Source organism: Chiloscyllium plagiosum, chromosome 2, assembly GCF_004010195.1.
Source record: "Chiloscyllium plagiosum isolate BGI_BamShark_2017 chromosome 2, ASM401019v2, whole genome shotgun sequence".
In the NCBI taxonomy this organism is placed as follows: Eukaryota; Metazoa; Chordata; class Chondrichthyes; order Orectolobiformes; family Hemiscylliidae; genus Chiloscyllium; species Chiloscyllium plagiosum.
The window spans coordinates 139,533,220-139,547,534 of NC_057711.1; the positions used below are offsets into that span (position 1 = coordinate 139,533,220).

A 14,315-nucleotide genomic window follows, 5' to 3' on the forward strand; every position below is an offset into this window, starting at 1 on the left:
TTGGGAGAGGTCACAGCACAGAAACAGGTAAGTAGATATTTTAAGTGTGGCCTTACAGTAAGACTACAGTAGTGAGTAGAGTGGGCTCTTTCTTGATTATATGTTTTATTGAGATATGTCTCTGGATTAAACTTAAAACATAAGCCATAAGTATTAATTTAAACTGGAGCAGTGTTTTGTAGAGGAATAAGACAGTGCTATTTTCTGGGTCTGTAGACTGAAAGAAGCAAAAATGGCCTTTGGTACAGAGATATCCTCTTCATGTCGGATGTGGGAGTTTAGGGAAAGTTTATGGGTTACTGAGGATCATATCTGCAATAAATGCCATTGATTGCAAATCCTATCAGATCGAATGGATCGGTTGGAGAGACAGTTAGAGGCAATGAGGAATTTACAAGAGCAAGGGGATGTGATGGATGGCAGGTATAGGAAGGGAGAAAAAGTTGCGGATACTGTCACATAGATGGGTTAACTCCAGGAAAGGTAAGAGAGGTAGGCAGCTAGTGCAGGAGTCATCTGTGGCGATTCCCATTTCAAACAAGTATGGTGTTTTGGAAAAAGTAGGGCGGTGTTGGATTCTCAGGGGAACGTAGCACGAACAGCTAAGTTTCTGGTACTGAGACTGGTTTTAATGCAATAAGGGGTACAGTGAGTTCCAAGAGATCATATGGAATCAACGACATAGGAAGGGAAAAGGTTGAGATTCTGAAGGTAAATTACAGACAATAAGGCAGGAATTTAAAAAGGAGGTCCTCGAGAGTAGTAATATTTGGATTACTCCTGCTGCTATGAGCTAGTGAGGGCAGGAATAGGAGGATAGAGCAGATGAATGCATGGCTGAGGAGCTGGTGTATGGGAGACCCAGGGAGATAGTGAGGAAAGAAATCAATCTGAGCAGGTACACTTGAGAACAAAGGCGAGTCAAACAGTCAGGGCAGGCAGGGACAAAGCAGAGAACAAGGTAGGACTGATACATTAAATTTAATTTATTTCAATGCAAGAAACCTAACAGGAAAGGCAGATGAACTCAGGGCATGGTTAGGAACATGGGACTGGGATATCATAGCAATTACAGAAAGCTGGCTCAGGATGGACAGTACTGGTAGCTTAATGTTCTAGAATACAAGTGCGACAGAAAGGACAGAAAGGGAGGCAAGAGAGGAGGGGAAGTGGCGTTTTTGATAAGGGATAGCATTACAGCTGTACTGAGGGAGGATATTCCGGGAAATACAACCAAGGAAGTTATTTGGGTGGAACTGAGAAATAAGAAAGGGATGATCACCTTATGGGGATTGTATTATAGACCCCCTAATAGTCAGAAGGAAATTGAGAAAGAAATTTGTAAGAAGATCTCAGTTATCTGTAAGGATAACAGGGTGGTTTATGGTAGGGGATTTTAACTTTCCAGTCATAGGCTGGGACTGCCATAGTATTAAGCGTTTAGATAGAGAGGAATTTGTTAAGTGTATACGAGAACATTTTCTGATTCAGTATGTGGATGTACCTACTTGAGAAGGTGCAAAACTTGACCTACTCTTCGGAAATAAGGTAGGGCAGGTGACTGAGGTATCAGTGGGGGCGCACTCTGGGGACAGCGACCATAATTCTATGGAAAAGGATAGACCAGATCTGAAAGTTGAAGTTCTAAATTGAAGGAAGGCTAATTTTGACGGCATTAGACAAGAACTTTCAAAAGCTGATTGGGGGCAGATGCTCACAGGTAAAGGGACCGCTGGAAAATGGGAAGCCTTCAGAAATGAGATAATGAGAGTCCAGAGCAAGTATATTCCTGTTAGGATGAAAGGAAAGGCTGGCAGGTATAGGGAATACTGGATGGCTAAAGAAATTGAGGGTTTGGTTAAGAAAAAGAAGGAAGCATATATCAGATACAGACAGGATAGATTGAGTGAATCCTTAGAAGAGTATTAAGAGAGTAGGAGTATACTTAAGAGGGAAATCAGGAGGGCAAAAAGGGAGCATGAGATAGCTTTGGCAAATAGAGTTAAGGAGAATCCAAAGGGTATTTACAAATACATTAAGGACAAAGGGTAACTAGGGAGAGAATAGGGCCCCTCAAGACGGCTTGTCTGTGGAGCAGAAAATGGGGAGATACTAAGTGAGTATTTACTGTGGAAAAGGACTGTAGAAGATGTAGAACGTAGCGAAATAAATGGTGACATCTTAAAAATGTCCATATTACAGAGGAGGAAGTGCAGGATGTCTTGAAAACCATTCAAGTGGATAAATCCCCAGGACCAGATCAGGTGTACCCTCGAACTCTGTGGGAAGCGAGGGAAGAGATTGCTGGCCCTCTTACTGAGATATTTGTATCATCGATAGTCACAGGTGAGATGCCGGAAGACTGGAGGTTGGCTAATGTGGTGTCACTGTTTAAAGAAAAGTGGTAAGGAAAAGCCAGAGAATTATACACCAGTGAGCCTGACGGTGGTGGGCAAGTTGTTGGAGGGAATCCTGAGGGACAAGATGTACATATATTTGGAAAGGCAAGGACTGATTAGGGATAGTCAATATGGCTTGGTGCATGGGAAACCATGTCTCACAAACTTGGTTTGAGTTTTTTTGAAGAAGTAACAAAGAGGATTGATGAGGGCAGAGCGGTAGATGTAATTTATGTGGACTTCAGTAAAGGATTCGACAAGGTTCCCCATGGGAGACTGGTTAGCAAGGTTACATCTCATGGAATACAGGGAGAACTAGCCATTTGGATACAGAACTGGCTCATAAGTAGAAGACAGAAGTTGGTGGTGAAAGGTCGTTTTTCAGACTGGAGGCCTGTGACCAGTGGAGTGCCACAATGATTGGTGTTGGGTCAACTACTTTTCATCATTTATATAAATGATTTGGATGCGAGCAAAAGAGGTATAGTTAGTAAGTTTGCAGATGACAGCAAAATTGGAGGTGTAGTAGACAGCAGAGAAGATTACCTCAGATTACAACAGGATCTTATCAGATGGGCCAATGGGCTGAGAAGTGGCAGATGGAATTTACTTAGATAAATGTGAGATGCTGCATTTTGGGAAAGCAAATCTTAGCAGGACTTATACACTTAATGGCAAGGTCCTAGGGAGTGTTGCTGAACAAAGAGACCTTGGAGTGCAGGTTCATAGCTCCTTGAAAGTGGAGTCGCAGGTAGATAGGATAGTGAAGGCGGCCTTTGGTATGCTTTCCTATGTTGGTCAGCGTATTGAGTACAGGAGTTGGGAGGTCATGTTGCGGCTGTATAGGACATTGGTTAGGCCACTGTTGGAATATTAATGTGCAATTCTGGTCTCCTTCCTATCTGAAAGATGTTATGAAACTTGAAAGGGTTCAGAAAAGATTTACAAGGATGTTGCCACGGTTGGAGGATTTGAGCTATAGGGAGAAGTTGAATAGGCTGGGGCTGTTTTCCCTGGAGCGTCGGAAGCTGAGGGGTAACCTTATAGAGGTTTACAAAATCATGAGGGGCATGGATATGATAAATAGACAAAGTCTTTTCCCCGGGATGGGGGAGTCCAGAAGTAGAGGGCATAGGTTTAGGGTGAGGAGAAAGATATAAAAGAGACCTAAGGGGCAACGTTTTCACACAGAGGGTGGTACGTGTTTGGAATGAGCTGCTAGAGGAAGTGGTGGAGGCTGGTACAATTGCAACACTTAAAAGGCATCTGGATGGGTACATGAATAGGAAGGGTTTGGGGGGATATGGGCCAGGTATTGGGAGGTGCGACTAGATTGGTTTGGGAGATCTGGTTGGCTTGGACAAATTGGACCAAAAGGGTCTGTTTCCTTGCTGTACATCTCTATGAATCTATGAAGGGTTTTAGGGCCTGTTTGATTATAGCTAACTGATACTGCCTCAGGCCAAAGGCTTTCAAGTTTTTAAAATAACACTTGCACAATGAAAGGAAAGTGGCCAGTTCTCCCAGCTCAGCTTTTCTCTGGTTTGATTTGGTTTTGGCAGTCTGGTACTTTCCTGAAAGCAGTCAGGCAGTTTGAGGCTGTTGGTCCAAGCAACAGCTAAATGAAAGAGGCAGGTCCATGTCGATCCCTCTCTCGGACTTCTCTCTTAGAAGACCCTGTGTTTGATTTTACCTTTTGTGCCAAGGGGTGTTCATGGGGATTGTTGCAAATATTGGGAACAGCATCATTAAGTTGGGATAATCTGTTGAGTTTTCAGATTAGTTAAGTTTTTCTACGTGCTGTTCTCGTTTGTGTATGTTTCATTTGGTAGTTTTGTAAATAAATAATGTTTTGTTTAAAACTAAGTGGTTTGACCAGCTGCATCCCTCCTGGAATATTAGCACTACACCTGCTTAAAACAAGCAGCAAAGTTAGAGTCTGGGCCACTTTCTTAAAATGTTTCGAGGGGATCTGGCCCGATCCATAGCACGGGTCTTAAGTTCATCTGTATGCCTTCCAAATGACTGAAAATGCAAATATGCAGGCACACGTGAAAGAGATGCGGGGTACGTGAAATTGTTTTGGGCATAACCACACTGGGATTTTACTTCCACCAATTTTCTTTTCTAGTGACTTCAGTCCTACTATGTGTAAAGTGGGTTGTGAGTGTTAAGTATTGCCCACTTTTGTGGCACACATGCAGTTTGGATCACCAAAAGATATTATTTTACTGACCCCAAGTTATAATATTCGATGAGATAACAAGCTGGTGCATTCACAGAACCCCAGGCTTTTCCTAAGCCCGTATCATAACACTTAGCTGTATCTGCTGGTTCCCCAGATCTATCCTGAGTCCTAAAGGCTTAGAACCTGCCCAATCAGCATCATTTTAGGCAACTTACTCATTCAATAAAATATGGTAACTCTGTTTCCTGAATGTTACACTGAATAGATTGTTGGCCTCTATACAGATCAAATGGATACAACAAAAAAGTGAATTGATCATAAATATGCAAAGATTTGATCTTTTCCTAAAAAAGCTGAATAGACGTTTCAGTAGATACTTTACACCTTGATTTTATGAAGCACAATTAGGTTTACAAAAATGGAATATACAGATCCATACTCCAAAATAAACAAATTGAAACTGCTCTAAAGTCCAATATTCTAACATCAGCTTTTTCCCAGCTGTTTATCTGAATGTATTACCATAAATGCCTGTCAATTAATACTCAGTTTGTTCACCAATCATCAACTGAGACCAAGGGTATGGAAGTTACTACAGAAATACAATATTTTTTTTGATTGCACTATTTGTGAAATTATACTGCTTAAACAAAACAAAAGCTTGCAGTGTAATTAGAAACAGTGATGCAATTTTCTTCAACTAGACTTTTTTTTGCCAGAAACAACAAGTCAAAACACAAATTGAGCAATGATAAAGTGTGGTCAGTACTTTGTATTAGATGAGAACATTTCTAATGTCTTAGACATACTGAGATGACATAAAACATTGTGTTGATTGAAGGTAATGTTTTTTGGCAAACTCTAACACAAATACTACAGTATTCCCAATAATTCAGATTGATCTCTCGGAAGCAAATTAATGACAGTTTTGTCAATGCAAGCTATAGCAAATAAAGAGAATCAATGCTGTGCAAATATTCTCAAATCTTTTGCATAAGAAAGGTTAAACTCAAATCATAAAAATAATGAAGGAGGAGACATAGATACCAGGTCAAAGTGTATGATTGTAAGTTCATTTTACCTTCAGCCATTTGTCGACACACTTGGCATGAAACTCATGGCTGCAGGGCAAGACTCGAAGTAGTTGCCTTAATTCAAAATCACACATGCACACTACGCATCTGTATAAAATGTAGAAAAAGGGATAACTGCTGATTAAGTTTTCAACAGATTATTACATGGTGTGGTATTTTAAATTAAGTGTGGAGTACAGTTAGTTGGCCAGTGAGGTGGTGCTGCTGTGCTCCCAGAGTCTCTCAAGACAGGGCATAGGTTTAGGGTGAGAGGGGAAAGATATAAAAGAGACGTCAGGGGCAACTCTTTCACACAGAGGGTGGTACGTGTATGGAATGAGCTGCCAGAGGAAGTGGTGGAGGCCAGTGCAATTGCAACATTTAAAAGGCATGTAGATGGGTATATGAATAGGAAGAGTTTGGAGGGATATGGGCCGGGTGTTGGGAGGTGGGACTAGATTGAGTGGGATATTTGGTCGGCATGGACAGGCTGTACCGAAGGGTCTGTTTCTGTGCTGTACATCTCTATGACTCCATTACTTCAGCCTCCACTTTGCTGATTTCAGGATACTTCTTTCCCCCGCCAATCTCTGGCCTTCCTCTCTCTCAATTTCCACTTTTGCACCAACACCAAGCCCTTATTCTTGGTCTTCTTTCTTTCTGACTGCCTCTTTGTTACATATTTACTATGTTCTGATCTCCTTTAACTGGTTCTCCTCTACCTTTTCCCAGGTCACCAACCTTTAACTCCTCAGGGTCATCTTTTTCTCCTACATGAGCTCTGATCTCTGGCTTTGATCCCTCTGATTGGTACTCTGCTTCAGCACCACTCTACTAACCCTGATCTCCAGGCCAGTCCTAATCCTAGTTTGGATCGGCTTCCCTGCTCCATTCCCACAGACCAAGTCTCCAGCCTTCTTTCCCTAGAATACCTCTGTTTTCCTCACCCTGCCCAAGACTGATCTTCTATCCTCTTGTTCATCACACTTCCCCATTCTTATTGAGCCCCGATCTCTGGTCTCAACACTTCCTGATTGCTGGGGACTGTCCACATGGGTCTCTGGCTGCAGCCTTCTGATGCTTGTGACTTGTATCCTGTGATAGCTGGCCAGCTTGCCAATTTAGTCAGGTGCTGGGTGGGAAATAAGAGAAAAAAAATTATGAGGTCCTGTTATTAAAATTATGAGAATCTCTACATTTCCCATCTACTATTATCGCCCTTGCACCTTTCCTATAAATATCTGGACCACAGTTTTACCCACATTTTAAAAATAAACAGCATCAGGAAATAATGAACTGGAGAAGCACAGCAACTCCTCCTTACTGGCCAACATTTACTCAAAAATACCTTTGTTTCATGAAGAAACTCAAAAAAGCAGTGTTCAGATGAGGGAGAATAAATAAAACTAGTTGGTTCATGGAGACATGGGTTAACCTAACCTGTTACAAGTCAAAGAGTTTATCATAGTTTATACAGTCATAGTCTACTTACTGATCTTAAGATATACCTGCATTAGAACAAAGACTCACCAGGTTGTTTCCTGGAGTGGCAGATTTGTCAAAGGAGGGGAGATTGTATATATTAAGTCTGGATTCACTAGTGTTGAAGAATGAGAAGGGATCTCATTGAAATGTATAAAATTCTGACAGAACTGGAGAGACTGGATGCAGGTATAATGTGTCCCTTGGCTAGGGGTTCTAGAACAACAGGTCACATTGTCGGTACATGGTCGACCATTTCTGACTGAGGTGAGGAGAAATTTCTTTACTCAGAAGGTGGTGGATTCTTTACCACACAAGTTGGTGGAGGCCAATTCATTGAATATACTCAAGAAAGAAGGAGATAGATTTATAGACATTAAAGGCTTTAAGGGGTACGGGGAGGGAGCGGAGTGTGGTGCTGAAATAAGATGACTAACCATGATCGAATTGAATGGCTGAGCAAGCCTACTCTTGCTCCAACATTCGATGTTTCCACGTGTTTTTGCAATTATTCCAAATATAAAATGTTGTCAACATCATGTTATGTGCAATGGCTAAAGTTTACAGTTTGTATATCAATGTCCAGTTGATTTGTCTCTTTACTAAATTTAGTAGGGTTTAATTACATGCACATCTATACCACAAAGTAGCTAATGTAGAAAATTTACCTTCTAATAAAGGAATTAATTCAGCACTAAAAAATGTATCCTTGTCACATGAATAGTTAGCATCCAGAAAATTCATGATATACAGTAAAGGTATGTCAGTGCTAGTAAAAACACTTATTTTGAACTAACTGGAACTATATCTTTCCCATTTGATTATAATTATCTCTCCTACTTTTAAAGGTAATTGTGTATATTTGACACAAACACCACCAAAATATGAAAACATTGCTCACTTTAAAATCTAAGATGGTTATTTTTGGTGCATTCCAATCTTACTGTAAAATTATTATCAGATATACTTACAAAGTCTGCTCTGACTGGTGGTTGTTAGGGTTAAACCTATAAGATGGAAGTTGTTCGATGTCTGCTTTTGTAAGTCCACGTGGTTTGGCTTCTCCCAGTCGTTCTGCTAGGTTAAGAAGTGCCTATATTCAAAATATACGCATCATTTAGTGATTTATCAGATGAAAGTTATTGCTTCATTTCAGCACTCAACCAACATTCAGATGTGAGAGTATTTTACTTATAATGAATTGTTTAACTGCCTGAAATTTATTTAGATCAACAGACGTCTGAGATGATTGGAAGGTTTAGTGACTGTTCATATGGAGGCACATAAATACATGACCATTATAAAGTAAATCTCGTTTTTACACATGTCATACATGTATTCTTCCTACATTTAATTGAGAGAATAAATGTGAGACACTTTCCACCCATGAAATAGTTATTTTTCACCTACATTCCTTGGTCATTATCGCAAAATGCAAGTTTACTAACGGATTTGAAACCTTTACGTGGAATGTACGTTACTGAGGGTGGGTGAACATAGAACCATAGGAAAAGGCCATTATGCTTTTCCAGCACCACGCTAATCTTGACTCATAATCTACCATGTCTATGTTAATAAAAAAAATCCAATATATTGCTGAATATACTCTCCAAATAAAGACCATATATATTTTCAAACTTGCATTTGCTTTAATCGTGTTATACCCTTACTTGACTGCATGCTTATCTATCAGTTCACTGTTGGGGCATCTCCAGCAATCTCTTCTTTCACACCCCTCACATTTCCTCTGAAGATGTCATGGATCCAAATGGCCGTTCTCCTTTTGCTTATTACATGCTGACATCACTCAAAGACAGGAGATCAGCGTCCATATATTTGGTATATCTCTCAGTCATCTATAATCAACCACTCCATCTCTGTTTTGTCAGACAAGGTGCCTTACATCCATTCTTGAATAAACTGAAATTTTTGATTAATCATTCAGAAGATTTTTGGTTCTCATTGTAATCGCCTACTTCTATCACTAATTACTTTCCCTTTCTTTACTGTTGTTTCAGATAGAAGCACACATTGCAACATCTGCATATTTGAGTCTTCCAATGCCATTTTGTTTTAATTACAAAAAGACCCCCTAACTGCACCTCAAATATCATTCACATCTATAACACCTGATGCTAAAATCACCTTTTCTTTTGACACTTTCTCACTTCACAAATTTCATCTCAAACCAAAACACTGCTCCACTATTCTCTTTTCCCCATTATTAGTATTTTTTCATTTCATTAATAGGATGTAGGCATCACTGGCATTAATTGCCAATCTATAATTGCCCAAGAGTCAAGCACATTGATGCGGATCTGGAATCACATGTAGGCCAGACCTAGTAAACACGTAAGTGAACCAGATGGTATTCTATGACAAGCAACAGTGGTTATATGATCATTATTAGCCTAGCTTTTTATTCCAGATTCTTTTATTGAATTCAAATTTCACTGGCTGCCATGGTTGGATTTCAATCCATTCCTCAGATCATTAATAAAAGCCTCAGAACATTAGCCTGGGTTTCTGGATTATTAGTCCAGAGATATTATCGCTATCCACTGCATCCCTGAAATTATGACTTCAGTTGTCATGGTGCCATTTTCTGGAATTCCTTTCCCAACCTTTCCTTCCCAACTTTAAACTCAACCAGTTTGACCATGTTTTACCACCTCTTCTAATACAGAAAATTTAGCAATGCACCTTGCACCTTTCTTGGCCAGGCTAAAAATGTACTCATCTGGAAGTTCTGGATGTTTAACTTTATCCCAATTGGGATAGTTAAAATAACCCAATGCCATTGGCCCTTTGTTCTTACAGACTGTACCTTTGAAGAGAAATCTGCAGGTAATTAAAATTGCACAGCGGCCTGCAATGCACAAAAGAATTCCAACATTTCTTTTCCTCCTCTTACCTGATCCATAAGGATGCTTCCTAAATGTAACCCCTACATTCTACTGCCATCGTGGAATCCTTCCCTAATAGTGTATTTCCCATGAATTGTATCCTTCCTAACATTTCTGATTATAGCATTGTCAGTTGTATTCTCTTTTCAAAACCTAGACCATGTCTGTTACACTCTTTCACAATTAGCAGGTGCTTCACACTTTCCAATTGTGTGCTGAATGTTCTTTTTTGACATTACTTGTTTACAACTCAATTCGGATTCTATTTTAAAGCACTGGCCACTTTGTCCTAGTATCTTTATTTATATTGTTACATGCTTATCGGTTACTGTCTCAAAGCCTGCACTGACTTTTCTCCCCTCCTAACAGCTGCTCATTACTTATTTTCTCCAAGCCTTCTATTCCCATTCCAAATGCCTTATTAATTCTGGTCTCAACATCAAGTCTCTTGCCTCGGGTTTGTACATCACTAATTTATTAGATTAAATCCCCTCCACTGCCCTTCTTACTCTATCAGGTTTTGGTAATATTTCAGTTATAATGAAATTTAGGCTATCCACGCTTCAGAACTGACCCCTTTTGATCGCATTTCATCTTGTATTGAAGAATTATTTTTTGTTTAATCATTAAGAAAACCTTTCTTTCCACAAACTTCCCTAGCCTCAGTTTCACTTATTACACTAACCTCATAGTTTTCCACCTCACCATCTTCGACATCCAATTCCAAACTAAAAGCTGGTCCCACAGCAGGGGGAACTGGAAGCATTGATCTGCACAGAAAAATATTATGCATTTGTTTAAAAAGAATGTAATAAAGATCACATTTTAAGTGCAATGCACTTTACAACAAACAAAAATTGAAGGTTTTATATTTATATAATTATAACATTCAGTGTTAACATTTGGCCACCAGAAATAATCTATTGGCTGACAGCATGAAATGCACAAGTTTTCATATAGGTTATATCCAGCCTAGATCAAAAGAATAATAGGTAGAAAGTTATGAGTTGGAAAGGAGTGGAGGGAGGAAGGAAAGGAAGGAAGGCAGAGAGGAAGACTGGAAGATCTGCAGCCAGCCTGAAAACTTCAGACAACTCTGCCAATAGCCATACCACCATGTAGGCTGGAAACATTAGTGGACGGTTGGTCTTCCCTTCAATGGGAGCTTTGGAGCTGATTACCAATGAGATTGGTTCTAGCTCCAGAAGTCCTGGCAGTCCTACGATGAATGTACTGTTAGTTTCTGGGACCCAGCTAAGTAATGGGAGTTAAGTGGGATTTGACAACCTTATGGAGTGACGAGGTGGATTTTAAATGTAATGCAGGGAGGAAGGAATTAAAAAGCAAGCTATGTTAAGCTAGAGTAGTGGACTCTTTTCGTGTCTGCATGGGTTTCTGCCAGGTGCTCTGGTTCCTCCCACAGTCCAAAGATATGCACATTAAGTGGATGGGTCATGGTAAATGCGGGGTTACGGAGATAGGGTGGAGGTGAGTCTGGGTGGGATGCTTATCAAAGGATCCATTAGCTCCAGAGTTGTTAATCTCTTAAGGCCTTAAGCTCTAGAAATTCTTCTCCACTTTTTTTTACTTTCTGTTTCTCTTTTATATGATCCTTACACACAGCCTACAGTCATAGTCCCTAATACCTCATTATATGGCACTGTGTTAAATTTTGGTCGCTATGAAGCAACTTCAGGTATTTTATCGTGTTAAGGGTTCTATAATGAGAGATTGGTGTTGTTCTGTGGTAATGGCACTAATAGAGATGGAGATTCTTTGTAACCCTAGCAATTTATTTACTTTTTGTTGAGATCACTTGGTGGGGGGCATGCACATTAAAAATCTTTAAAGAACTAATTTTGCTCGCCCACTCTGTGGTCTGAGGCATAATAACACAATATGTCACTTACTATGAATTAAGGCCACTGAATGTTGAACATAGAAATCAGACATGGTTGACTTGGAAGCAAACATGTAACTGAAAAAATATGCTGACGCTTGTCACAATTATGTTATGTAAGGGAGTATTCAAATCTATCAACTGCACAGTACTGTTTACACCATACTGAAGTAAAAGGGCACAACTGGAGTAACTACAATACAATATTATATCAATCCAAAATGTTTCTTATTGCTCCTTGTTTAACTCCTTGGTAAATGATTCAGAATAATCTTGGTTAAAATTTAAGTAAATTATTCTGATCCTCATTTATATTTAAAAATTAGGTACCCCAAAATCTTAACTGAATTTTAATATTGCTATTCACTTTGGTCACTTCACAAACACCGAAATTATGGACTGGAAACTTTGAAGAACCAGAGGCAAAAAAGAAAAATTGAAAAATATTAAAATACTTGAGCAATGTAGATGTTCAAAATTTTGAGATTCCTTCCCAATTCAGAATAAGCTTGACATTAACAACAAGACTCAACCACAAAGAGTTTTCTCCTGTTCAGTCTTCAGCCTTACACTGTTATTGTTATTGTTTATTGTTATTCTGCATTGTTATTGTTTATCAAAAAAGGGTTCAATTACTCCAAGAGTATAGTAGATTGATCTTGTGCAACATTTGATGCATGAGAGGGGAGTGCCCAACTGAAAAGAAAGCTTCTCAGGTCTCAGATTGATGGTGCCCAATGACATGCTAAGGAATACAGATTTAAACCCTCAGTTTGATGCTAGTGTGTGCAACTTTAGCTAATTTCAGGCTGAAGACAGAGTGTTGAAACATGCTTTCTGCATTTGGCTTTGGAAATGTGGAAAAAAAAGATGTCAGTTAGGATTTGAACTCTTAAGAGAAGGCAGCTGCATGCAGATTGAGTGAAGACATTATTGTAGGTATGAGCTTTTTTTAAAAATAATTAATAATCTTAATTTAAGTAATTAATTATATAATATTGTTTAATTGTGGTTAGTTGTTAAGCAGTTTCTACAGGGAAGAAATCATATGGTCAGGTCAAAAGTGCATTTGTTATGGTTTTATTGCTTTTTATTGCTCAGGCTAATGTAAACTTAGGCCGACAGATGTGAGAATATTTAGTAGTCATAGACCCTTACCCAAAGATACAACCGTGTTTTAAAATGGTTCAATGTTGTCATTTAAAGTCTATAATAGACTTTTCTGCCTTATGCTTATTTTGAGTTATCATTTGTTTTAGGTGTCAGCAATTATCTGGAGACACACATGGTGGTACAGTAAAAGGATATTGATAGATTTTTCAGAATTTTTAGATATGTCTTTGGGGGGTCATAGTTAATCACTAAGAAGTGAACTACATACTCAAAGCAGATGCATTAACTGTTCATTGGTGCCATTTTATCCATAAAACCATTCCTGAAGAAGGGCTTATGCCCGAAACGTCGATTCTCCTGTTCCCTGGATGCTGCCTGACCTGCTGCACTTTTCCAGCAACACATTTTCAGCCATTTTATCTTGGTAAGGAGCTATGGAATTGGTAAGCTAAAGGGGACAATCTTATACAATGATTGGCATATTAAAGAATAAATGAGGAGATAGTAAGAAGTGAGTTGACTTTTAAGAAATCAAATTAGAAATTAGATCAATATTGTTTAGCCAATCCAAGACTGACCATTAACTAAATAAGAGTTCGTGAAGAATTATCATGCACAGTGGGTAGTGGCTAATTCAGATTTCCAACACCTGCAGTTCTTTATTTTATTTCATTATCCTGGGTTTTAGTGGTATAGAGTATAGAAGGATGACAGAAAGAAACCTTCAATCAAAAGAACGTAAGAGATAGCATCCCAGTCAACATGAAATTGAGCTAATATTTCATTATGAGTCAACTTATTTCAAGTTTCAATTCTTTTGAATTTGTTTTCATGAAAGCTTAATAAATTCTCTAAAAATTGTGAAAACATTTCTGCACCTTGAATGGGTCGTGTAACTAATCAACTAGTAAACGTTAGATTGATCTTTCCAACAGCCAATCGATAATTGCACTTGGCTTCAGTCTTGCAAATGGAGACTAATTTCAATACAAATTTTAAAATTAGGATACAAAGCTGTGCAACTATACCTTTGCATAATATTGTATAAGAATAACTTATTGGTGCCAGCAATGGCAATGATTTCACCCTTGACTGTGTTGGAACACAAAACGTAAGCTGGAAATCCAACACAGCACTGAATGAGAAGCAGAAGTGTCAACTTTTAATGTGAGGCTAAACAGAGGTACTGTCTGCTTTTTCAGATGTTTACAATGTAAATCATAAGGTAATTAGTTCTACGCGTCTAATTTAAAA

At 38.9% G+C, this 14,315-nt stretch overlaps 1 protein-coding gene across 6 annotated transcripts in view; it reads right to left on the reverse strand.

Moving 5' to 3' along the window:
- The window catches only part of LOC122564492 (E3 ubiquitin-protein ligase RNF38), a 163,282-nt gene that overhangs the window by 8,421 nt on the left and 140,546 nt on the right, over positions 1 to 14,315 (reverse strand). For 5 of the 6 annotated variants that reach the window (XM_043719481.1, XM_043719462.1, XM_043719489.1 and 2 more), the window contains 3 exons: positions 10,734 to 10,818; positions 8,114 to 8,235; positions 5,669 to 5,768 (listed from right to left, as the gene is read on the reverse strand). In XM_043719481.1, the coding sequence (XP_043575416.1) occupies positions 5,669 to 5,768; positions 8,114 to 8,235; positions 10,734 to 10,818 (307 nt within the window). Of the gene's footprint in view, positions 1 to 5,668; positions 5,769 to 6,628; positions 6,793 to 8,113; positions 8,236 to 10,733; positions 10,819 to 14,315 lie in introns of those variants that run through there. The other variant, XM_043719472.1, reaches the window with a different exon arrangement.